Raw genomic sequence first — 27,536 nt, forward strand, 5'->3', positions numbered from 1 at the left:
AATGGCTCACATAAGCTATATCAGCACTAAAAGAATTTTTTTTTTTTTAAAGATAAAAAGGGAAGCTTTTCCTGTGACATAACAAACCAGTATGGTACTGGCATATAGAAAAGGAGACCAATATCGGGTGCCTAGGTGGCTCAGTTAGTTAAGTGTCCCACTCTTGGTTTCAGCTCAGATAATGATCTCAGGGTCGTGGGATCGAGCACAGCAGAGTCTACTTAAGACTCTCTCTCCCTCTGCCCCTCCCTCCTGCTCTCTAAAATAAATATGTAAATCTTTAAAAAAAAAAAAGAAAGAAAGAAAAGGAAACCAATAGTACAGAATAGAGAGTTCTGAGACAGATCCAAATGTATATGAGAACCTACTGTATAATTAAGATTGCCCCATAAATTAATGGGGAAGGACAAACCATGTGTAGGGGAAAACTGGCTTCATATATGGAAAAAAATGAAAATGAATTCCACCTAATACTATATACAGAGGTGAAACTCAGGTGGACTAAGGACAAAAATGTGAAAGGTAAAACTATAAAGCTAATATAATTATTATAGAGAAGTATCTTTGTGACTTATAGAAGAAAAAGAGTTCCTAAATAAAATCCCACAAGCACAAAACTCATTAGCCTATTATCTATGCAAAACAAAAAATTTTTAAAGCTCTTCTGGTGAAAGTATCAGGTTTTTATATGGAAAATCCATATAAAAAAGATAAACTAGAAGAAATGATGATTCTTTATGGTTATTTATTTAGACATAGAGGGTTCATGAGAATCAGGGGAAATAAAGCAGGTGGCTTTGGCTTTACAATTAAAAGAAACCAAAGTATTAGGTAAGTACCATGAATTTGTTTTACTCCATATATGGAGTGGAACCACCACCCAGTTCTTCATACACTTTTATTATAGTTCACATTAACCCCCAAAATACCTAAGAGTAAAGCTAATTATCAAGAGATAATCAGAATCTGCTTTTTTCCATACTTGCAAGACTTTCAAACCAAAAGAACAAATATTACTTCCTTTAAAATTAGTGCTACATCAAATACTAACTCCTAAGCAAATGCTAAAAGGAATAGAGTTAAATGAAAACATAGGATTTTTGCAAGCTGTATTAAACACATTATAGTTATTATAAGCAAAACTGAATGAAATGAAAATAACGTATAACTTGAATTTAATTAAAATCTTAGGTTACGCTAAAAGCTTAGGGTTACATCCCAAATGTTTTATTTTACCACTTCCATATGAAGTAGAATGGGTACCTGACATTTAAATATACTAGAACAGTCTAGAGAAAAAAATATCAGCAGTTGTTTTGGAATGAAATGTCTAGAAATTAGACTTGAGCATAACATCTGGGGAAATCCCCAATTCAGTGCACCACGCATTGAATATTTAACTCTGCGTACACTAGGTAATAAAAATTATGTATTAGGTACAACATTTATAGCCCCCAAATGAAGATTACTTAATTAAAAAATTCATTCACGTGTCCCATGTCTTTTTTCCCATCATGCTATTCAGAATGGAACCTTTCTTTAGAGCCAAAAAAACCTGCTAAAAAGTGAAAATCATATAATTTAACGTGTTGTTGAATGTACCAAAATAAGTGCCCCCCAAATCTGCCACCTGTATTATTTCAGAAAACTATAAAATCACCACTAACTGGTGTGATACAGGGACGCACAGGTATTCTAAATGTATGAGATTGATAAAATATACCTTGAACAATAACCTGGCTGCCTGGGACAAAGAACTGCTGTGCGCCATCAGCTGACTGTGCTGCGTACTGTACAATCGTAGCACCTGGCGGAGGAGCTCCTGAATTTGTCATTGTTAATGCCTGCAGTCCCTGAACACCATCAGATCCTGGGTTAGAAATCTGGATTGCTCCACCTTGGGCTATAGCAACTTAACAGAAAAAGAAAAGAAATATTAGAGAATTTCAAGATTCACTTGTAATAATCCCAGATTGGAAGAATACACTGTGGCTCTGTTAATTACCAACTGTCAGTTTACCCTTATTTCTCTAGGCTGAATTGATAAGGAGATCCTTCTTCATAGGACAACACTCTGAAAAAGCTCATAAACACTTGAAAATATCTTATATTCAGAATTATTTGAAATACATAAAACCCATGGAGTTTGCCTCCTCCCTAGTATCCATCTAGCTAAATTATTGAAGAGGAAGAGTGGAGATGAAGACAGGGAGGAAGACCAGCTTCTTGGTTTTCTCCATTCTCTCAGATGTTTTTAGTTATAGCTAAATAGCATTCTTCTAACATTTAAAAAGCAGTCAGTAAACTTCCATTGAGCACCACAATTACCATGAATTTATACCTTCATTCAGCTAACTACTCTAATTTATCATCAAAAGAAAGTAGCTCTTAATGGAATATATATTACTATACATTTTGGTTTTAAAGCCTAAGTCTACAAAACTGTAACCTTTACCATTTTGACTATGTCAGGAGAATCCTGAAATATACGTTAAGTTACAAAGGATCTTAAAATATAACTATTGAAAGAATTTGTGCTACAATATTTACCTCTACCAAGTGTCTTGAATCAGCTCATGGCAACAAATAGAAGGCGAACTTCCTCTAAACACTGAGACTTGCCAGTCATGTTTAAAAGTTAACATATTAACTAAAAGTTTCCAAAAAACAACTGATCAAATGTTTTGTTTTTAAATTTCACTCTAATAGACAAATAAGCAGTTTAAAATATCTGAGAGTTCTGTACATTTTAACATAAATATTATGACTCTATGGTTTAAGTGGAACCAAAGGCTATGCTTTCAAAAAAAAAAATCACATATAAACTAGCTCATTAGATTTACAATGAAGATAACAACACATCAGAATAACACAACACATATAAATCAACGTAAATGCCTTACAGGAGTGTTACATAGTGTGTCAAAATGTATGCTGAGTATTTCCAACATATTCCCTAACGTTTTCAACAGTATTGAAGTAAAGGTCCATTTAGGTGGAACACCTGATTGTATAAACCTGTCCGAACTACTCAGAGAGAGTAACAATAAATCTTTAGTTCCTTGACCTGAGGCCTAACACAGAAAGATGGGTTAAGCATTTTGAAAAAGATTTCTGCAAGATGCATTCTGTGTTTTTGTTCTTTGACAGGCCACCATTAGGATAGAATTGACAGAAACTTAAGAATCAGTTACAGAATATCAAGGATGCTGAGGTTGAAAAATTTATGTAATATCACTTGCTTTATCTGGCTCACGTAGAGCATCACATTCTGTACACATTTTAAAAAACAAGATTTCAAGGGTTCTCAGGATTCACCCTTTATAACAAAAGGGTTTGGGAAGAAACCTAACTATGTCTACTTTCTTAAAAGAGGAGTATGAAAGAGAAGAGATATTGCTTCCTCAGATCTTCATGACTGGACATGAATGTATTTCATATGTTATCATTTATCTGAATGTGTTTTCAGTTGATAATTAGTTTGGTGTTATAGAAATAGTGCTTTCGAAGCAGACACAGGCAGTGTAACCACAATATGGAAGAAGCACAAAGCCTAGCATGTAGTAGGCACTCAATAAATGATGAATGAATGGCTATCATTTCCTCAAGACAGACTACATCATAAACAACTTAAGCCACTTGTGAATCTAGAAGAGTTAAATAAAATACAGCTTCAAATTCTAATTAGAGAACTTAATTTTCAATGCCAATACAATTAACAAGCTTTGGGACTGGTAAAAAATCTAATGTGAGAGTAGTTGCTGCCTAGGGTAAGAACATGAAATAGGTAGATAACAAAGACCCTTACTTTTTTTTCTTTTCGTATTTCTTTTTTTCCACCCTTTATTTTTTTCAATAATGTTTCCTCATAGTTCCAACCAAACTTCTTTGCTTTCACACACACTGTGAAAAGCTGATATATAAAGAATCTGTTCCTCTCATCATTTTATTTTCTGGTCAAGTCATTATATAATTAGTGGAAAACAAAAGCTAAACACACACACACACACACACACACAAGCTAGCTCTAGGGGAAAACATTTCTACTGATAAGTCTTGTACTTTAACCTCGCTTTTATTTTTTATACCAAAGGCACTTTTGATTTTGGCATTATCAAATGACAGAGGACCTTCCCATTCAAAATATTACCTCTCATTTGACAATAAACAAGATTTCCCAATGCTTCAGGATACTAGAATTAGGTCTTGTGTGTGTTTGTGTGTGTGTGTATTCAAGATTTGAAGAGGAAACTTTTCAGGTTACAAAATATTAAAGGATAGCAAAATATGTGTTTTCAGTAAACACATATCAAGATAAATTAAATAGTGGGAAAAATTAAGATGAAATTAACTGAATGAATTTAGTCACTTAATTTTTGTTTTACTTAACTTTTGTTTACGTAACTTTTTACTTATTTTTTTAAACTTATGGAAATTTGCTAGCAAACATAAAAGTAGAAAGAATTTTGTGTCACCTTTTTCCTTGCCCACACATCCCCAGCCTTTATTTTTTTTTTTTTTGGTCTGGAGTATTTAAAAAACAAATCCCAGATATCATATCTGGCTAATCATTTTTAAATAAAATGATTGGCCCATATGAAGGCCATTAGTAGCCAATGAAGATAAAATACCTTTGTATTTCCTACCAATTTTACTTTGGGGACCTAGGCTTTATTAATGATTTCTTAGACTGACACATGCAACTGAGGCATAAAAGCTTATACCTATGGCCTCACTGCTGATCACCATGAAGAGTCCACACTGGTCTATGAAGACTGATCGGGACTCAAACACAAGTAAAAGTGTTTTTATTTTAGATTATATACATACTGATTTTCCTCTTTTAAGTAATCCTTAATAACATTAGTTTGATAAAATAATCTAAATTGAATTAAAATTGAACAGCTAGATTATATAATCAATTAAATTCTACTTCAACACCCATTATTAATAGATTCAAGCCTGCTAGTATGTTACTGCTCATAATAATGGTGGGTAGAGGTTAGGCTCTGTTGTCCTAGTTGTTCTGGGAGTTAGCTTTTTTTTTCCCCCTCAAGTCTCAGAAGCTATTCCCCATAACTAAGTAGGTCACTCTATACCCACAAGTTGAATGTTGGACATACTGACCTTACATTAAGAGTTTGTCTAGATAGAGTGTAAATCATTAATTTACTAAGTATTTTTCTACTAAGTTGGTTTCAGTGGTTACACAAATGTCTCTATATACATCCTTATATAGTCATGGTATTTACTTCCGAATCAATATTAACCCAAGTATGGTTTCTCCATCCCCAACTTACCATACACCACAGTAACTAGGATGACATATCAACTAGTGTAGGCAATAAATTCTTTAAAAATTCCTAGTTCACAAAACTGTATTTAAAAAATCTGTTACTTCTACTCATTGCCATTGAGCACTCCTCTCCCAGAGCTATTAATATCATAGAAATAAGAAAATATTATGTGTGGGATGAAAATTCGAGAATTTTGGCAAAAAAATTTGTTTTAATTAAAAAAGCAGTATTTTAAAGTTTTGTATGATCAATAAAGAAAGAAGAAGAGAAAGATAAGGGTGGAAAACTAAAAAAAAAAAAAAAAAAAAACAAAGAAAAGAGTTCATGACCAAATGGGGAAGGAGTAGAATTTATTTAAATTAAGATATCATCTGACTTTTCGTTTGATACTAACATCTTTGTAATCCTAACCCTGTATATATGAGCTAATTCAAGCACATAAACATATAAATGTTTAATTATAATTTAAAACCATCTTTATTCCAAATTACAAAAAAAATTCATAAATAAAACTTCACTGAATTAACTTTATAAAGAATAGCAGACCTTATGCCAGTGAATTCTCAAATTTAAATTTAAAAAAGTGAGCGCGGAACAGAACCTGTGAGTACCTGTGCCTTAAAAACCAAGAGGTTCATACAGCTGAAGAGAGACTAAAATAACCTCGTGCTATAACAAGAATAGCAACACCAAGATTAAAAAGCCAGATTTACATTAAGCAGATACCTTCTATGTTTGCTTTGAAAGTTACCTTGGGAGAATGTAAGCAAAGTCACTACTAAGAGTTATAAAGGCAACTGCATTTACTTTAGAATGTGTACACCTATCATGCAAATTCCTTTTATGGTGTTTATTCATAGGAGTCTCCTGAGAATTCTGAATTCTTTAAGTAGCCCACAAAGTTCACATAGATCTCTTTTTATAATGGTGGATTTTGGATTGACCCACTTACCTTTAGTGTATAAGAATTCCAATAAAGATGGGTTAACAGAGACTCATTCTAACAAGGTTCCTAGTAAAATAAAGTAGGGACAAGCAAAGAGACAAGGGACATTTAGAAAATAAATAATCTTGGGTGATAGTCCTTAATTGGGAGGGAAGAGGTCAGATATAGCAGAGTGATGGACAAAAAAAAAAAAAAAGACTTTGTCTTTAGAGAAAACTTAATGAATTAGGAAACTGCAAACATTTAAATTTCTTTAGTTACTTTTACTATGTTTATGAAATTCATCCCCATTTAATGCAGATCTTTTTTTTTTTTAAAGATTTTTTTATTTATTTGAGAGAGAGAGAATGAGAGAGAGCACATGAGAGGGGGGAGGGTCAGAGGGAGAAGCAGACTCCCTGCTCAGCAGGGAGCCCGATGTGGGACTCGATCCCGGGACTCCAGGATCATGATCTGAGCCGAAGGCAGTCACTTAACCAACTGAGCCACCCAGGCACCCCTTAATGCAGATCTTAAATGTCTTATGCAACAAGTAACATTTTTGCTAATTCTGAGATTATCTGAACTGCTATCTTTCAGAAATATTCTCTTGAGACAAAACAAATTTTCTTTGGCCAGAATGACTTAATTGGCTTACAGCAAACCTATCACTAAGATCTGTACTTCCAGTAAAGATTTTGCAAGTATAGCTGACTTTCTTGGTGTTGCAATAATGAATCCCTGTCTGTTTAGAGTTATTTTTACTACTCCCAGGGAGTAGACTATTCTAACTTTCACTTCTTAGTTTCTGTGATTAAAAAAATAAGTTGAAAAAATAAGGCCAAATTCTGTCAAATATCTAACTTTTGACTATTAAAAATATAACTGATTGTATATGAGAAAGCCTGAGTACGCTCATTTTATTTCTTCAACCTTGACACACACAGTCCTTTAGTTCTTTTGTTTTTAACTCCAACTACCTCACTATACTAAATTAAAAATAAGTAATCTAAAATAATAATCTTTGGAAAAAAAAAAAAAAGCAAAGCCTAGGGCAAAGTCACCCATAAATCAAAGTTGAAGAAAGAATTAAACCTACAAAAACACATTTTACAGTAAAAGGTTATGAGAGGGTCTCAAAAACAGATACATGCAAATAACCCAGAATAATCTCCAGAAATTCTAGTAAGATAAAAGTCTAAAAACCAAAGGACACCAGTAATTATTTCATTTTTTAGATATCCAGGAACAACATTAAAGCATTAATATCTGTTAAGATTCCTACTATGAAATCTGATTAATGAAAATGGATCTTGTGTATGTGTAAATATACATTTACCCTCCAATCAAAGCAAATGTCTTTTAAACACTTTTAATGTTAGTATTCACCTCTCAGAAGAAAGAATTATCAACATAAGCGTCACTAAACGTCTAAGAGATGCATTTTTAGCAAAGGTAGTTATCACTTTTCATGAAGCAATAAAAATGGCAATTTCTACCTGCAGAGAGCACATACAGAATAATCACAACTTTTAATACCTGCCAGGATCATATTGTATGGGTCTAAATTAAGAAACCTCAATAAGAGACAGTCCATGACCTCTAATGTGGCAAACAGATAAGCATCTAACTTCTAAACTTTCGATTTGCTGTTCTCAACCGTAACTCCTGACTCTACTCCCACCACCCTGCACCCACAGTGATGTCAGTCTCCTGCCAGGCCCCTGCTGCAAGTGCATGTACTCAGAGCACAAGAAATATAGGCTTTGCTGCTACCTGGAGGGAAAGTTCACATATGAGACACTGCCTTACATTTCTGTTTTGTGTCAAAAGTAGCATGTCTGTTTTCTACCACTTTTCCCTATTATTTCCTTTTGTCCTCACACTAACCCCAGAGTTTGGCAATTTTAGTATTATTCCCACTTCAAAGACCCTGAGATGGGAAAATAGAGCTTCTCTATCTGATCCAGTTAGTGAATGGCAGGACCCGGAGCCTTCCCCACATCACCTCTAGCTTCAACGTTCTCTCAACCCAGTGTTTTCACAATTTCAAAATTTCAACTAATAATCTAGGCAAATAACCTACAGCATCCCCTTCCATATCACTTGTACAGAGATCACCGCTTCTATAAATTCCTAAGCAGTGTTGGGATATGCCAAAGAAATGTTTAAGATGAAAGCATCTTAGGTCACCCCCCAAATTTTAACGTGTCTTAGCATTATTTCATCAGTAATTTCCAACCTCTTCCCTATTATGCCACAAATAGAAAATGATAGTATGTGTACAGCCCACTGCTTAAGACCAGACCTGAACAACCAGGAGTTTCCAGCAGCTCCAAGCCCTGCCCAGCCACTCCAGGGAGTACAAGGAGCCCAGACTCCTCTACCTCCGTGCTGCCGTGCAGAGGCCTGCCAGCTGGCAAACCCTGATTTACACCTCTAAAATTCCTACCATCTATTCCCACTGGGCCAGACAGAAAGGTATAGAAATCAGAGAAGTAAAAAAAAAAAAAAAAAAATTACAGCAAAACCTCAAGATCTAACTCTTTACAGAGACAGTGGGGAGTTTCCTTTTGCTAACATTGACTTTGGGACATGCCCACTCAGCACCCCATAGAGGCTGTGGACAAATTATACCCCAGTTCTGCTAGGTATCATGGTAGGAGCTACCTGAAGAGCCAGAATTGCCAAATGAGAATTCGTTTAATACTGCAAATCTACCACCACCAAAATAAAAAACTCTAAAAAACTAACAACTATATAAGATCTTCCCATACATTAAAGAGTATCCTTTGCTTTAACAGCCACATCTTAAAGACTTGAGAGTTTTTCTAGGTATTACTATTTTTTAAATAAGGGAAAACAGAAAACATATCTAAAATCTTACCATCATATTTAAACCAACTTAGTATCTAATACCACACATATTCCATTATCTAAGTAGTTTTTTTTTTTAATCTTTTTTGTCCTTTTTCTGGCTTTTCTTCCCCCTTTTTGCTTTTCTTCCTAGCTCTTGTTTTTTACTAAAGCATTTTTATGTATATCAAATGTACTTGATTTGAGAAAAAAAATCAGTGCTTTAATTAGAGTAAAAAGCACAGGATTAACAGCCCATTAAAATGCACAAGACTAAATGTGAACGTATCTGTTTATTTACAGCTTTTGATGTTTAAAATTTCAAATAAAATGATCTGTCCAATTGCTGTAGCTTTAAAAAATAAATCGTTTTTCAATTCTCTTCTAGAAAAAGCTGCAGCACAAATTAACAAAGAGTAGTGAAAACATAATTACATTTAAAACATAATTTAGGAAACATTATGTACCTCTTTCAGATTAGTAAGCATAATATGTAATTGTTGGTAACAAAAGCCAACAAGAATGAAATACAGACATTTATATCTTATGTTTGCATGCATCTTATAAAGACAACAAAAAACAGTAAGTTTTAAATTTTTACCAGACAGGAATATAAACATATAAATAGGCAAAGCCTCCCTTTATTTTTACCCAAAATTTTTCTTCTATGTTCAGTAAAATATTTTTACTTTTCAAAAGTATGTGACAGCCGTCAGTACAAATCTCTCACTTCTTTAACATGTACTTTTCATTCTATGATACACACAGTTTAGATATTGCGATGCATTTTAAAATGGAACAATTGAATGCCAAACCCAAGTTGCTTCAGTGTAACTAGAGAAGACTTAAAGCTAGCACTGTATCATAGCGAATTGCAGCATACATACTGTATTGCCCCGTGCTAGTCTGATATATGCTAGTCGGTACTGCCATGGTAGCGATGTTAGGTGGCGTTCCTTCCTCCTCTGGTTTTTCTTCTTCAATCTTGGGAACACCAGGCACATCAGAGGAAAGTTCATTCAGTATTTTTCTAAAACATAATTTGACAACAGAAATAATCAAGATAGATGAATGAGATTTAAGACAGAAAAGCTATAATGGAAGAACTGGTTTGATACATAATCATTCTCTCTTTTTGGAAAAGGTATCATTATAGTAGGAAACTTAAATAACTTACCTATAAGAGGGTCTTCGTGAAAGGATTTCTCTACGTTTATGAGAATCAATTACACCTTCTGATTCTGCAGACTCATCTGTCTCTGCAATTGTTGCTACCTACAATACAAGAGTTTCTGAAATGCATCATAAAATATATGATCTCCTTCATTCAAAAAACGGTGCTTAAGGGTCTAGGTGTGCAGCACGAAGCCGGGTGCTGGGAAAGTGCCCAGCAGCAGAACACACTGCACCTGCACTACTGCAGCTCACCCCTGGCTTAGCAGAGGGGGCCAAGACACCCACACTTCAGCTGCAGAGCAGGTATGTGTGGCAGGAATGGTTCGGATAATAAATACCACAGAAAGGCAAATGAAAGTGGTTGGCATGGCAGGTGAAGCTTCACAGGAAAGGACTACCCACATGTAAGATACCTAAGACTTAAGATCCCTACTCTAAACCTACTCTTAGAAATCCAGCGGGGCTTGAGTGAGCTAGTGACAGAGGCAGAAAAAAGCCTCTCAACCTCACTACCCTCTTCACAATACCTCAGCTGACTTGAGCTGGGTCTTCAAACTAGACATTAGATAGGTTCAAAGAGGCAAGCAAGTAACCAAGCCTGATTAAAGTTAGGATTTATAGGACAAGAAGTAGGGTGGGGATTGATGCTGGTTAAGTCTTGAAGGTCAAAATAAGGAATTTCTCCTTAAAAGAAAGATCAGAGTTTTAAGCATGATTTCATTTTTCGAGTCACATAATAATCACAGGATTTCAAGGAAAGTCTGAAAACTAAAATAATGAGTCTCTACATGATGGCTCTCAATATACTATGCCCTTATCATTCAGGGCTTAGGGTAGTTCCGAGTTTATAAAACTCACTTAATATTACAATTACAGGAGAATGTGATTTGGGCAAAATAAAAAGAAAAACTTGTTTGAATGTCAACAATGCAAGCAGGAATATGTACTTCCTGAAGCACACGGTGTACATAGTGTTCACTTACACACAGTTTAGATATTGCAGTGCATTTTAAAATGGAACATAAGACCATGCACTTCTGGTCATGGACACCCTACACATAAGCACAGCCACCAATGAACAGAACTTAGAAAAAACGTTGCAATCAACAATCATATATCAGCACCAAACATTTATCACTTTACACTGGGCTTTCACACACCTCTCATAAACTCATAACAAACCCCCTATGTGAGGTAGGATACTATTTTACCCACTTCAGAAAGGTGAAAGCTGAAGTTCACGCAGACAGATTAAGTGACGACCATTGTTCAACAAGCAGGAATTCTAAGACAAGATCGACTGGCACTTACGTCTACAAAGATAATTAAATCACCTACTTAACAAAATCCAAAAAAGCCTACTGAATATAAGATAATACTTTCGTCCAATAGCAGCCAGAAACATCTAGAGCAGAAATATCTGCACCCCAATAAAAGTCATAATTAAAAAGGAGAATGGAAGGATTTTCTTGTTCTATAATTAGGGTCAGAAAGAGAAACTCTTGGAATCAAGGGTCATGATGGGAAAAAGAGACAATGATAAGAATGATTCTTACTCTTTGGAAAAGATACCTGTGCAGCAAAGTTAACTAAGCTTTCAATGCATGTGGATTTATTACTTCAAATATCAAGTTGCAACCTTATTCTGCAATAAACGGTAGCCAAATATACAAGGGACAAGACTGATTACATGTGCACACCCGTGTTTTCCTCACCAATCTTTTTGTCATCAACTATGTTCAAATAATTTCAACATGTAAAGGATAATAACTGACCTAAAAAAGGAACAGAAATAAATTCAATAACCAAGAAAAGTATGCTTTGAAAAACGCATTCTTACCCCTATCAGAATGGCTAAAATCAACAACAGACAAAACAATAAATGTTTGTGAGGATGTGGAGAAAAAGGAACCCTGGTGCTCTGTTGGTGGGAATGCAAACTAGTGTGGTCACTCTGGAAAACAGTGTGGAGGCTCCTCAAAAACTGGAAAATAGAATTACCCTACAATCCAGCAATCACACTACTCGATATTTACCCAAAGAATATAAAAACACTAGTTAAAGGGATCCATGAACCCTTATGTTTATAGCAGCATTATTACAAGAGCCAAATTGTGGAAGCAGCCCAAGTGTCCATCAAGAGATGAATGGATAAAGATGTGGTCCATACAGACAATGGAATATTACTCAATCATAAAAAGAATGAAACCTTGCCATTTGCAACTACATGGATAGAGCTAGGGAGTATAATAATGGTAAGCTAAATACGCCAGTCAGAGAAAGACAAATACCACATGATTTCACTCATGTAGAATTTATGAAACAAAACAAGCAAAGGGGAAAAAAAATAGAGAGACAAACCAAGAAAGAGACTCTTAACTATGAGAACAACTGATGGTTACCAGAGGGGAGGTAGGTGGGGAGATGGGTGACATAGGTGATGGGGATGAAGGAGTGCACTTGCTGTGATGAGCACCAAGTACTGTATGGAGTGCTGAATCACTATATTGTACACCTGAAACTAATATTACACTGTGTGTTAACTGGAATTAAAATAAAAACTTTAAAAAATTCATACTTAATTTACATCTATTGATGCAAAAAAAATGTTTTAGCTTCAAGAAATGTTAAGGATTTGTGATCAACTCTGATAATAATAAATTTAAAAACATATCTCTGGATCACAACCATAATAATCATGTCTACAAAAACCAAGGTTTTATCTGCGAGAGGCTGGTGATGTAGAAGCATAATACCAAGGTAACAATAATACCCTATGTTTTCTACAAGTTACAGATATTGAATTAAAAATAAACTTCCACTACTTACTAATGTATTTATAAAAACAGTAATCTCTATATGCTGTGTTTATCAGACATCTTCAAAGAATCCTCAAAATATTTTTAAGCACCACTGGAGAGCTTAGGTAAATAAATCTGAGTCTGAGCACAGAGCAACGACTCAAAGAATTACTCATCTGGCAATTACTCATCCTGTAAATTAAGAGCTAACAACAAAACTGCAACTCTCCAGTCAAATCTATGTATCTAGCAGGGCACAATGCACTTCACATGGGAAAAGGAAATTCCTCCAAATTTCTAATAAAAAGACCTAAGCAAAGGAAAAGATGATAAATTAATATAAGGAAAAAAAAAAAACCAACCCTGAAGAAAGTCAAGAACAAATCACCCAGGAAGGCAGCTGACCTGAACAGTCTGTATCTGTGGTGACTGAATAACCGATGGCTGTGGTGTCTGAATTACTCCCTGGACATGTACAGTCTGGCCCGAAGGTAACTGTACTAGAGTTACAGTGGGGGAGCCTCTTCCGGTGCCTGATCCAGCTACAGAAACCTGCAAAAATGATCACCACTGAGGATTAAGACTGGCTCATTTTCTGTTTTGTTTTGTAAAAGAAATACCATTCACTATTACGACGGGCCATTTTTTCCTTTCTTTCTCCTGCTTCTAAGAAATGACACGCACACTGGGCTACTTACCATTAGGAGGTGGTTACTGTCCTGGAACAGTCATTCTCTGATGTGATAGATATTAAAGAACCCATGCTCCTCACTTTCGGTTCCCATGCTTCGATGGCTAAGAATGCTCCAAGCACAAAGTTCTAAAGCAGTTAAACTACCTCACTACGACCTCATGACTATTAACAGTGAATCCTTATTTAGGCCAGAGTATAAACTACCCTCTCCAACTTCCTGAGAGAAATTGGAGAGAGAACTTAAATATGGTGAATTATTTTTTAATAAATGAAACGTTCGAAACAGGATATTCTGGTATTACTCCAGATGCAAGCTAATGCCTTGTCTTTTATACTAATGAAAATCACGGTTACTTTTATGCCCCCATAATCACAAAAAAGGCACAGGCCAGAGGAATTCCAAGGACTTCTCATGCCCTTAATGTGTCTAATCCAGAGAAAATGCATGCTTTAGATCTGGGATGTCCCTCTTACAGCTTTCCTCCCCACTACCTCCAGCATCTCAAGAAAGGGCCAAAACCATCCCTTAGCTCGTACAAAGTACAACCATCTCCCAGTACCCCTGAGCGCTTTCAACAGAGATCCCTACCAGCAAAACACAGTACTTCGACCCCCTGGATTCAAAACCTGCCAAGTTTGCTAATTAGTCAACAACGCAATCCTATAGGCAGGCCAGTGTAATCTTAGAAACCTTGCTTCATTTTACTGTTTCACTCACTATTCATTATGACTTACTCAAGAGTCAAAGACTTTGGAAATGAAATAAGTGAAATAAGCTACCAGTTTCTACCATGAATGGTAGTAGAACCACAAGCTCTAAAACAAACTTTGAAGGAAGCCTCTGTATACAGCCTCACTTTAAGAAACACCAATGATTTCCAATCTACTTATACTTTAAAAAATTATTAAAAACTGGGCTTATAACAAATAATTATAAGATTTACTTATAAGATCATTTCCTTAGAAAGCAAGCTTCTTTGGTAATCCAAAAGTAAAAATCTTTCATCCATACAAGAGAACCTGTGTGATGAGCATTGTACTAGGTGCACTAGGGTAGAAAGTAAAATTGATAAAACTAACACCTAAGAAACAATAGCGCATCAAGCATTATAGAACGAATTGCTCCATTGTACAGGCCATGAAAGTCATGGGAGTACAGAACAGAAAGATCAGAATGAGTCTGAACAATAAGTGCAGGCTTTGTGTAGAAGCCACAGCTTGAGCTAGGCCTGCATAATAGACAGAAAAGGGCAGAGACACCCAACATATATAGCCCAAGGGGCAAGTTCAGCCCACCTGCCCCTGGAGTATTATTGTCTACCTTAGATTTTAGGGGAAAGAAAAAGATTACACCATGGTAAAATACATTTAACAACCAGAAGTTTAAAAAACCCCAAAAACAACAACAACAAAAAACAATGGAAAGATTTATTCTAGAAATGACAAAGCAGGGGCGCCTGGGTGGCTCAGTTGGTTAAGTGACTGCCTTTGGCTCAGGTCATGATCGTGGAGTCCCGGGATTGAGTCCCACATCGGGCTCCCTGCTCGGCAGGGAGTCTGCTTCTCCCTCTGACCCTCCTCCCTCTCATGCTCTCTGTATCTCATTCTCTCTGTCTCAAATAAATAAAATCTTCAAAAAAAAAAAAAAAAAGAAATGACAAAGCAGCACAAAAGATAAATCTGTGTGAATAATAAAAAGGCATCCACCTCTTTGTGGACCAATTACCAAAAGGTACTCCTTCTGCCACACAAATAATTCTCAAACTTTTTAGTCTCTCAGGACACCTTTACACTCTTAAAAATTACTGATGACTCAAAGAGCTCTTGTTTATGTGATTTATATCCAGTTGGATGCCGTAAAGATTTAACAATCAGTGTTGGGGAAAGGAGAATCTTGATTTGAAATGTTTGCTGATTTCTGTAATGTGACACTCTAACTATGGCAGATTTCAAGTTACCAACAGACACTGAACACAAAGTTGGAAAAAGATGCAGGCAATTGGCTCTCACAAGCCAGCTCCAGCATACCTGGTTATATGTATCAATATTTACCATATTAGAAATTAAAACTGAAAATTTTTTATACCTTAAAAATAATTCCACTACATGCTAACATAAATAGCATTTTATTAAAAATAATTACATTTTCCAGAACAAAAAAATTAGTGACCAGAGTATCAATGTTTTACTTTTTTATAAATTCTTTTAATGTCTGGTTTAATTGAAATCAGCTAAATTCTCATACCTACTTGTACACTGAATCTGTTGCAATATTTTAGTCGATAACATGAAGGAAATCTGGACCTCACACGGATACATCATTGGCAAATGAAGACTATTACAATAGCTCTTTCCAAAAAACATGGATATTATTCTTTGTTACTACACCCAAACTCAACATGTGGTTGTTTCATAAAGATCAGTTGCAATGTGGAATCTGAAACCGTATGTTATATTAAAATCCATTGACCAGTCCTGCACTTTGAATGGATCCCATGCATGATTCTGTAACATCACACAGTAGTTATTTGGAAAATATTGGTTCCCTGAATTAAAAGCAGATCTCCCAAATGCTGACATAGTTCATGATACTTTATCAGAAAACCTCATTCATTAAAATCAACATCAATCTCATCAGAATACTATAAATACTGAAAAGCTATCAAGCTCACAATGGCAGGTACAGGATTTCCAAAATTAAAAAACTCTCTAAAAGCTTCAATTTTATCATAGACAATAAACACTGTCAATTGTTTTCCTTGATGTGACAAGCTTACTTCATTTGCTTTTAAGAAAATGTTTTCCAAACACTCAAGTTTGAATAGCCATAGTTTGGCTATTGGCTATCCTTTATAGAAAACTGATGTCCTGTGGAAAAAAACCCAGCTAGTTCATTTCACCACTCAAACAATTACACAAGTGTTTTTCTTCAAGAACACTTTACTACACAGCAGAAATGCTTTCAGTAAACATACCAATTTTATAACACAGAATATGAAAACAACATGTACTCAAGGGCCAAGGTTTGATACAATTGGTAATATTCACCGCTTCATCGGGGTATTTTAAATGAAACTTTTTTTTTTTTTTAACTGCAAGTGAATGGCAGTGTAGAATACAATCATTACTAGTATAGTCTGATGCCACTGACTTGATTCATACTAAGGCACCAACAGCTTCACTCCCCCACCCTCTTCTGTTTTTAACCATCAGTGTAAAGATCATTACAATGAAAAAGGAAAATAAATCTTAGCATTATTATGAAAACAGTTAGTCCTCCCAAACCTCCTGAAAGTCTCCTCAGAGTCTCCCCTAGGGTCCTGCACACCACATTTTGAAAACTGCTGCTCTATCCGAATGTAGCCCTCAGGCCCCGGCTCACAGCGTAAAGAACGGAACATTGAAGCAGGTTGTGATTTCAACCACAGCACTGCAGCACAGCCAGAACCACCACATCCAAAACCCTGACAGAGCTCGTGAGTCAGAGACTGAGTGAAATATAATATGAATTATACCCAAGAGCACTCCCGGTATTCCAGACTGGACCTGTGGATTGGGATGGTGGATAGTGCCCACATTCATCTTCTGTGCGGAAGTACCCCAGCTTGAAAGACATTAGATATTCTGAAGAACTGAACAACTCAAGAAAGATCTGTGAGGTTTTGGGCGCCTGGGTGGCTGAGTTGGTTAAGCAACTGCCTTCAGCTTGGGTCATGATCCTGGAGTCCCAGGATTGAGTCCCACACTGGGCTCCCTGCTCAGCGGGTTCTGACCCTCCCCCCTCATGTGCTCTCTCTCTCTCTCAAATAAATAAAATCTTAAAAAAAAAAAAAAGATCTGTGAGGTTTTGATAAATACAAATCATGCTTTAAGTTGCCTTAATTACCTTTCAAGTATAATTTTCAGGATTTAAAATTATTAAATAATCACTCTATCAAAATGGCTTAGTGTCAAGAATACCTGCTGTGGAAAAGGAGCTGGAGCCACTAATACAAAACTGTACTTCCAGCACTCTGGAGATAAGTTGTAGGAATTCTATAACTACAGTGAAACTTCTCTATGTCCAAACTCTGGGCAGTGCAAAAGCTCATGAGACAACTCTTTTGTTAAACTGTGGAAAGACAGGCTGAGAACCTGCATAAATCACATACTCTAGGGGCGCTTGGGTGGCTCAGTCGTTAAGCGTCTGCCTTCAGCTCAGGTCATGATCCCAGGGTCCTGGGATCGAGCCCTGCATCGGGTTCCCTGCTCCGCGGGAAGCCTGCTTCTCCCTCTCCCACTCCCCCTGCTTGTGTTCCCTCTCTCGCTGTGTCTCTGTCAAATAAATAAAAAAAATATTTTTAAAAAAATCACATACTCTAGAGAATTCAGATGTATCCTTAAAAAACAAAACAAAAACCCTTATATAGAGAGACATCCTATATCCAGACATTCTATTCTCACTGGTTTTGCCAAAGCTGGTGACTAGTATTAAAGCCCATCACTGTATTGGTAGAGTTAACAAGATGAACTTCACTGTTACTCATTAAAAAAAAAAAAAATTCATGAGGCTCCCTACCTTTAGCATCTCAGTATTATTATATTATTATACTGAGCACATGGGCCACAACGGAATCTATGGCATCCTTGAAGGAGGGTACCGTACACACATGGCATAGAAGGAACACTGGCAATGATTCAAGAACATGCGTGGAGGCTCCAAAGTCAAAAGTGGGTAAAGAAAGAAGCATCTTTTTGTTTTGTGTAAGGTGGCAGATTCAGTTTTAGGTAGGCTAGATTGAAAGCAATGGTAGGGTAACTAGGTGGAAACGTTAATAAGCAAGGAGAATTATGTGACTGATGCTTTAGAGCTAGGAAACAAAGATCTGAGAAATACTAAGAAAGAGCAATCTATTAAGAGTATTATAATTACTTTATTCCTAATGTGGAAATAGAATTCTAAAGCAGCTCTGGAAAAAGAAGAGAATAGTTTTTCCTAAAAGACGCTAGTATAGGGACACAAACAAAAATATGCATACTGCAGGCAGAAATAAAGAAATATTTCTGGGGCTCCTGGGTAGCTCAGTTGGTTAGGCGTCTGCCTTCGACTCGGGTCGTGACCCCAGGGTCCTGGGATCGAGCCCCATGTCAGGCTCCCTGCTTAGCAGGGAGCCTGCTTCTCCCCCTCCTCCCCGCTCGTGCTCTCTCTTTCTCACTATCTGTGTTGCTATCTCAGTCTCTCTCTCAAATAAATAAATAAATAAAATCTTAAAAAAAATAAACATTTCTTATAAACATCAAATATTCATTCAAGACTTAATATGCAAAAAAATCACAAAAACTGGTCATACTTATGAATTAACTCATTCTTTCATTCTCTCAACAAATACTTATCAGGAGCCTGCTGTGTGGGCCAGTCTAGACAGTAGGGACATAGCAATGAACAAGAAAAGTTTCTGCTCTCCTCAAGGAGACAGAAAACAGATAAAGACAAATACATCATTTTTGTTGGTGTTAAATTCTCAAAAGAAAAATGAAGCAAGGTAAGGAATCAGAGTTACAAGGCAGGGGTAGTGTGGAAGGAGGCTCATCAAAATATACCTGTTGTGGAAAGCTTCTCAGAGAAGGGAACGTTTGCATAAAAAGCCTAAATGAAGAGAAGGAGAAGGCCAGAGGAAGATCTATGAGTATATTCATCACTCTCTAACAATCATGTAGGCAGCTGCTCAAAAAAATAAAGTGGGTATATTTTATATTTTTTAATTTTTATACCTCTTTTTATGAGGCTCTAAAAGGGTGTAGAATGAACTCATAGTAGACATAATTTACCTTTTCTTCCAGATCCCCTGAATAATCCTCTTCTACAGGACGCCTGAAACATAGATTATGCTGATGCCACCACATCCACCGACAAGCCCACTACAGCAGTAGTTAATCTGAAGTTAAGATGATGCAACTGACAGCCTTACTTGGCTTTGCAATTAAAAAAAAATCCTTATAATGACACTTGTAACTGGGAAAACGTCACAATGTTGTAACACAGCACTTGATGAGCACCTAGCAGACTCCCTCCAGTCTGTAGCTAGGTTCCCTTATGATGGGGTTTATGATGTCACAGTAGAGCTGCAAATGTCACAGAGCTACTGGGCCTGCATTCAAGCGGGTTAATAAAGGGTGAAAAAAAAAATGTGAATTCACAATATAGCAGATTTTGCTATCAATTCTGCTCCTGAGAAGTAAAATCTCTACCTTGCCTATTTTAATTTTAAGGACTACAATTAAAATCCACTAATGCTCTAAGCAAGAAGTTGGAAAACTACCTTGATTTCTGTGTATTAAGACAAGATTCTTAAAAGAGCCTGTTTCTGTTCTTCTGTGAGAAAAAAAGTGTGTACAGAATATTTCAAATATTTTATGGTTGAAAATAGGAAAATAATGAAAGCGAACACTTGAATAAAGATGCAAAATATTTCATTTTTTTAAAGTTGTGCTTAATTTCATTAAAGACAACACAAAATGAAAAATGTAGAAAGTGAACACTTGAATAAAGATGTAAAATATTTCATTTTATTTTTTTAAAGTTGTGCTTAATTACACTAAAGACAACACAAAATGAAAAATGTAGAGTTGGTTTCATTTTACTGTCTTTCTTTTCCATTCAGTTTTTTTTTTTTTTTTTAGGTTTGGCTAACAGATTGCAAAATTCAATGCAGTTAAATTTTACTTAATTTTATGGGCGCCTGGGTGGCTCAGTTGGCTAAGCGCCTGCCTTCCGGTCAGGTCCTGGGATCAAGTGTCATGTCAGGCACCCCACTCAGCGGGGAGTTTGCTTCTCCCTCTCTCCCTCTGCCCTCTACCTGCTCACGCTCTCTCGCTCTCTCTCTCAAATAAATTAAAAAAAATTTTTTTACTTAATTTTACATTGAGAATTTCAGTTGAAAATATTTATTGATAAGAGTTAACCACATAAGACTCATATTTTTATATCTATTAAGTTAAAATTCTAAAGAGAACTACATGGGAATGCTGTTGCCTCACGTTTTTTGTATGTGTAGAGCATAAACAAATACCGTCTGAAATCTATAAATAAAATAAGAAGGGGAAGTGGTATTGTGGTTTGTGACTGGCTTTTCTGGTATTGTAAGTGTAAATGGCTGAATATTAAGTCTTTTTAAAAAAAATTCTCCTCTTGCGGGGCACCTGAGTGGCTCAGTTGGTTAAGCATCTGCCTTCGGCTCAGGTCGTGATCCTGGGGTCCTGGGATCAAGCCCCACATTGGGCTCCCTGCTCAGCGGGGAGTCTGCTGCTCCCTCTCCCTCTGCCTCTGCCCCTCCCCTCGCTCATGCTCTCTCTCTCTCTCATTCTCTCTCCCAAATAAATAAAATCTTAAAAAAAATTCTCCAGAAAGCAAAGCAACTATCAAAATTATATCATTCTTAATTATACAGTCTATTTTCATTATATTTCCAATAAGCAGTGATAATCTTTTGAGGACAAATTAAAATTAGGGGTTCTTTATCCTTTGAAAAACAAATGCTTTAGCTGATTTGTTTTTCCTACCTAATCTGTATAGTATCTTTAGTTTCCTATTTGTAGCAGTTGGAACATCATTTTATATTCTAACCAATATGTGTTTCATTTATATTTTTAAAGTACTATGAAAATGAATATTATCTTTGTAGAAGTTAAAATTTTTTTAACTCCAGAACTTTTAAATATCAATCCTATATTTGGTTTCAGAAGACTGAAACCAAAACTGGTCATAATTACTAGACAAATGCAAGTAATAAGTACACATAATGAAATTTCAGTGAGATCCTGAGCCCAAAAGGGCATATACCCAACAGATATCTTATAAGAACAAACAGTAAATATTAAAACTACTCTTAACAATAATGTAGATAATTTCCAATAATCAATAAGAAATGTATATGCCAAAAGCCAGAAACCACAAAATGAATGCCTAAAACCACTTATTAGCCAAGCTTCATGTTAATCTTTATTTCCGAGCAAAAAACTCTATATAAGAATGTCTATGAAGCAAACTTCAATTCACTTGAATTATGTTATTTCTCCTACCAATAACTTTGTGTAAGTCCTTAAAAGTACTGAACTGGCAAAAACAAAAACACCAAAAAAACCTTAAGAATTATAATAATAGGGGCACCTGGCTGGCTCATGTGGAAGAATGTGCAATTCCTCGCCTTGGGGTCGTGGATTTGAGGCTCACACTGGGTGTAGAAAGTACTTAAAAAATAAATAAACTTCGGGTGCCTGGGTGGCTCAGTTGGTTAAGCGACTGCCTTCGGCTCAGGTCATAGTCCTGGAGTCCCTGGATCGAGTCCGGCATCGAGTCCCGCATCGGGCTTCCTGCTCGGCGGGGAGTCTGCTTCATCCTCTGACCCTATCCCCTCTCAGGTGTTCTCTCTCTCTCATTCTCTCTCTCTCAAATAAATAAAAATAAAATCTTTAAAAAAAATAAATTAAAAATAAATAAATAAATAAATAAACTTCTTAAAAAATAGTAATAATAAATAAAATGTGGTATATACATTCAAAGGAATATTATTCAGCCTTACAAAGGAAAAAAATCCTACTACGGATTATGATGTGGATAAAACCTTGAGGACAACATGCTAGGTGAAATAAGCCAGTCACAAAAAGACAAATACTGATGCATCCACTTATATGAAGTATCTAAAAGTAGTTAAGTTCACAGTAACAGAAGGCAGAATGGTAGTTACCAAGGCTGAACGCAGGGGTAGTAAGAAAGTTTTTGTTTAATGGATATAGAGCTTTAGATTTGCAAGATGAAAATGTCCTGGAGATCTGTTTCACAACAATGTATTATTAACACCACTGAACTGTACACTTAAACTTGTTAAGACTGCAGATTTTAATGTATTTTTTACCACACACACAAAATAGTATTAACTATGGCCCCATATTTGATGGATATAATAATTAACTAGCTTCTTGCCAGGAAAACACTCAATAAATTGATTTTACCAAAACAATGGGACTGATTCCTTCAACATCTTATAAAATATTATTCTCAAGCTCTGGGTGCTCCCATACTCTTGGCCCCAGAGTGATGGTTCAACACATAGAATGGTTACTGATGCTAGAATTTATATAGAAACAACTACTAATACTGCAAAATGGATAAAATTTAAATTTTCTATGCTTTTCACATACCCAGATCAGAAGCTGAGTTGAAATCTAAATATGGAACTATCTTAATCTGTCACTGAATAATGAAGGAGTAAGAGTATACAGTACATATATAATAGGTACTGCATAGTACTGTTTATGTATGTATGTATCTATATACATACATGTGTGTACACAATATATATACATATGTACATATACAATTCTCTACAGTAACAATATATAACATCTATTATTATATTCAATTATTATGGAATTTCCAAGTTAATGCCCCATATATGGTCCAGTTCAACACTGAGTACCCTATGTATTACAAGTAATAAAGAGTAGAGTGCTTAATTAAATGTAAAGCTAGACTGCCTGGGTTCTAATTTTGGCCTTGCCTCTTACTAGCTGTGTGACCTATGACAAGTTATTCATTCAGTCTCTCTATACGTTATTTTCCAGAACTGCTGAGGATAATGAAAGCAGGACCCTTCTAGAGTTGTGAGGACAGAGTCAAAGTGCCTGGCATATAATGAGTATTCAATACTCACTTTTGTTATTTTTATTATTGTCACATTTAAGTAATTTAGTCAAGAATTTGGAGTTTAAACAATTTACATGTATTAATCCTTTGATTTGGAAAGGTTAAAATACTTTTTAAAGTCTTCCTCAAAATTCAGGTGGGGAAAGAAGAATCAAGGATTTACATAAAAATAAGTCAAAATCTGAATCAGTGACAAAACATGGCTAGACTAAACTGCATCCTTAAGTTTTTTCAGTTTCAGTCCAAAGGTCAGAGTTCATACACAGGCAAGTCTAAGTAATTTAGCTCCTAAAAAAGCATTATAATGAAACTTGGTCTTATCATGAAATCTAAAATCTAGTAATAAATTGTATTTTAGATTTCCGGAGCCAAAATGGCATAAAGAAATTCTTGCAATGTTTTAAAATCCCTTTAAAAGAAATGCAGAGTACAAAAATTTAGGAGCATAAAATATACCATTTCAAATAAGTTCATGGTATCATATGAGAATATTGCTTATAAAACAACTACGAATTATTTTTTTTAAAGATTTTATTTTTTTATTTATACATGAAAGACAGAGAGAGAGGTAGGCAGAGAGAGGTAGGCAGAGGGAGAAGCAGGCTCTCCGCATAGCAGGGAGCGCGATGTGGGACTCTATCCCAGGACCCTGGGATCACGACCTGAGCCAAAGGCAGATGCTTAACCGACTGAGCCACCCAGGCGCCCATATCTTTCCTTTTCTAAACCCTCTGGCAGTCTATTTAAGCATACTAAGTAGATTTATATTACTTTCAAATGAATTCCTAATACAACATTTTTTTTATTATTTTATTTTATTATGTTATGTTAATCACCATACATTACATCATTAGTTTTTGATGTAGTGTTCCATAATTCATTGTTTGCGTATAACACCCAGTGCTCCGTGCAGTACATGCCCTCTTTAATACCCATCACCAGGCTAACCCATGCCCCCAACCACCCTCCCCTCTAGAACTCTCAGTTTCTCAGAGTCCATAGTCTCTCATGGTTCATCTCCCCCTCCGAATTCCCCCCACTTCATTTTTCCCTTCCTGCTTCTTTTTTTTTTTTTTAATATATGATGTATTATTTGTTTCAGAGGTACAGGTCTGTGATTCAACAGTCTTACACAACTCACAGCACTCACTATAGCACATACCCTCCCCAACGTCTACCATTTATTTTTAAACCAGCATAAGCCACTTCATCTTAAAGCCTGATTGCAACCACTGGCCTAACTGCTACCATTCTAACCATTTGAGGCAGGTTAGTAGAATGATAAAAGCAAACAATTATTGCACTTTGACCATGTGCCAAGCATTGTACTTGCACTTCACACATGTTATCTCCTTCATCTTACTCTATGAAAATCAAAGAATTCAGTCTATTAAGTATTAATTTAAAACTATATATAAACATTAGGAAAATAATTTTGAGGGGACCTGGATGGCTCAGTCGGTTGGGTGGCTGACTCTTGATTTTGGCTCTGGTTGTGCTCTCAGGGTTGTGGGATAGGGCCCCACATCAGGCTCCGTGCTCAGCGGGGAGTCTGCTTGGGGTTCTCTCTCTCCCTCTCCCCCCCATGCTCTCTCTCTCTAAAATAAATAAATCTTTAAAAAAAATAATTTTGTGTCTTTAGTGTTAAAATATAGTACGAAAAATATTTTGTACCACTACTTTTAAGTAAACAAACTATATTTAATTCAAACCTTGTATATGTATGTATACATTAAGACTCTTTCCTTATACCAAGTACAAAGCAGTAAATGAGCCCTTAAAAAAGGGAAAACTAGAAAGTTCTAAGGACCTAAGGAGACCGACTTACATTAGAATACCTATCATAGTATATTAACATATCTGATATCAAATATATAACCATTATTTTTTAAAAAGGTATTATCTGCCAAAATAGAAGTCTACTGCTGTATAGGACATACCTATTTAAAGGTAAATTTTCCTGAACTATTTCTGCTTGCATCATCTTTATCTGATAGTGTGTCTACTTAATACATTCACTACCATAAGCAGGCTTTTCTCTCCCATGCCTTTCTGGAGAACAACTAGAGATTTCTCTCTGTTCAGAAAACTCACATTTCTGAAGAACACTATTAAGATGTCATCATAATTAATCAATAAAGTGAAAATTTCCAAAAGCCTCTGTTTTGTAATTCCTTTAACAAATGTAATTCTTTTAAAAGCTTGGGGTTTACAAAGCTTGTAGTAACTTTAAAAATTAAAATCAGGCAAAGTAAATAACCGCTGAACATTAGTCAAAGAAGAAACTACAAAAATTAACATTCTTTTTCTTCAAATTTCAATGCCTACTCTACTCCTTTTGTTGTCCTGTTTTTTATTATTGTAGTTAATAAAATGTAGAATAAAATTTACCATCTTAACCATCTTTAAGTTTATAGTTCAGTAGTAAGTATATTCACACTGTCGTAAAAACAGATTATTCAGAACATTTTCATCTTGCAAATCTGAAACTCTATACCCCTTAAATAACAGCTCCCCTATAAATCTTTCCCTAGTCTACTCTTTTACTACAAAAAAAATCATAGAGAAAAGGGGTAAAAAGAATAACTGTTTATACTCAGTTATTTTCCCATTATTGCTAGTGACAAATCACCTCTCTGGAGAACTTGGAACATCAAACAAAGGGTATCCAAACCTCATAGAAAATCATTATAATTGACAGAAGATCTTTAACAATCTCTCCAACACTAAAACTAATTTGTAAGCATTTTTTCTGATTATAAGTATAAAAGCAAAATCTTTTTCTAAAATTTGACTGATTGCTTTATATCTGCTTAAATTATCTTTGAAATATCAAATTTTATTCAAAGTATTATCACAAAGATGAAAACAGAGTGCATTCTAAAGCCAAAAACTAACCTTTAAAGAAATGTGCTGGCTACTATAGACAAAATTACAAAATATGAGTACAGATATATAATAAATTCTTGTTCAAATTGAACAAAATGGTCCCCACTATTAGCAGTTCACAAATTACTTTTTTTTTAGATTTTATTTATTTATTTGACAGAGAGAGACACAGCGAGAGAGGAACACAAGCAGGGGGAGCGGGAGAGGGAGAAGCAGGCTTCCCACTGAGCAGGGAGCCCGATGCGGGGCTCGATCCCAGGACCCTGGGATCATGACCTGAGCTGAAGGCAGACGCTTAACGACTGAGCCACGCAGGTGCCCCACAAGTTACTTTTAATTTACCTCCCTCACACCCTGAATTACCTTCAAGAATGAGTTACATTTTATTTTATTTATTTACTTTTTTTAAAAGATTTTATTTATTTGACAGAGAGAGACACAGTGAGAGAGGGAACACAAGCAGGAGGAGTGGGAGAGGGAGAAGCATTGGCTTCCCACGGAGCAGGGAGCCTGATGCGGGGCTCGATCCCAGGACCCTGGGACCATGACCTGAGCCAAAGGCAGACGCTTAAGACTGAGCCACCCAGGCGCCCCAAGAATGAATTACATTTTAAAACAGTATATTTTCTTGAATTAGTTGACTAAAGAACATCATACAACACAGATATAGCATTTACTGAAAAAAATTCAGTTTTACTTTTTCTTCCAACTTTTGTTCATTTTTAGAGAGAATTCTAAGTGAAGTAAAACATTATATAAAAAAATTAAAGCAATGAAAAAGAGCCAGAGGAAGGAATACATAAAAATAAGGAGCAATAGAAAGTCAATACTGAAATGAAAATTTTTACCTCAAAATCTTAAGAGGTACATTCTTCTCCTTCAGTAAGAGTCATTCACGTAAGGGAATTAGTATGTTGAAGTTGAAAAACAAGATTCAATTGAACACTAAACTTAAATTAGATCTACTTAGCTGACAGTAAATATACCAAATCAACCTAACACAATGCAGACCATCTTTAATATACAAATATGTTGCTGACACATTATCAATAGCAAATGTTTCATTTGTTTTGTTTTCTGATAGCCGTCCACATCCTTCCTGGTCCTACTTAGGACCAAGAAGATGGATTTTTGGCACAGCCAGCCAAAGCAATGAGAAATGTCATTCTAATTTCCCACCATATTGAAACAGAAAACCTACATACAGCTCATATAT

At 35.7% G+C, this 27,536-nt stretch overlaps 1 protein-coding gene across 30 annotated transcripts in view; it reads right to left on the bottom strand.

Annotated features, from left to right (window-relative positions):
- CREM (cAMP responsive element modulator) overlaps window positions 1–27,536 on the bottom strand; it is a 73,598-nt gene that overhangs the window by 20,790 nt on the left and 25,272 nt on the right. For 12 of the 30 annotated variants that reach the window (XR_010411649.1, XM_064591831.1, XM_064591834.1 and 9 more), the window contains 4 exons: window positions 13,461–13,607; window positions 10,256–10,353; window positions 9,966–10,108; window positions 1,724–1,912 (listed from right to left, as the gene is read on the bottom strand). Coding sequence is in view for 29 of the 30 variants with exons in the window: in XM_064591831.1 (XP_064447901.1) it covers window positions 1,724–1,912; window positions 9,966–10,108; window positions 10,256–10,353; window positions 13,461–13,607 (577 nt within the window). In the remaining variant the exon portion in view is untranslated. Of the gene's footprint in view, window positions 1–1,723; window positions 1,913–7,318; window positions 10,109–10,255; window positions 10,354–13,460; window positions 13,608–19,557; window positions 19,747–27,536 lie in introns of those variants that run through there. The other 18 variants (XM_064591845.1, XM_064591846.1, XM_064591855.1 and 15 more) reach the window with 4 other exon arrangements.

This window comes from Mirounga angustirostris, unplaced genomic scaffold (genome assembly GCF_029215605.1).
Source record: "Mirounga angustirostris isolate CCGP_5_RB_7025 unplaced genomic scaffold, mMirAng1.0.hap1 SCAF_5, whole genome shotgun sequence".
In the NCBI taxonomy this organism is placed as follows: domain Eukaryota; kingdom Metazoa; phylum Chordata; class Mammalia; order Carnivora; family Phocidae; genus Mirounga; species Mirounga angustirostris.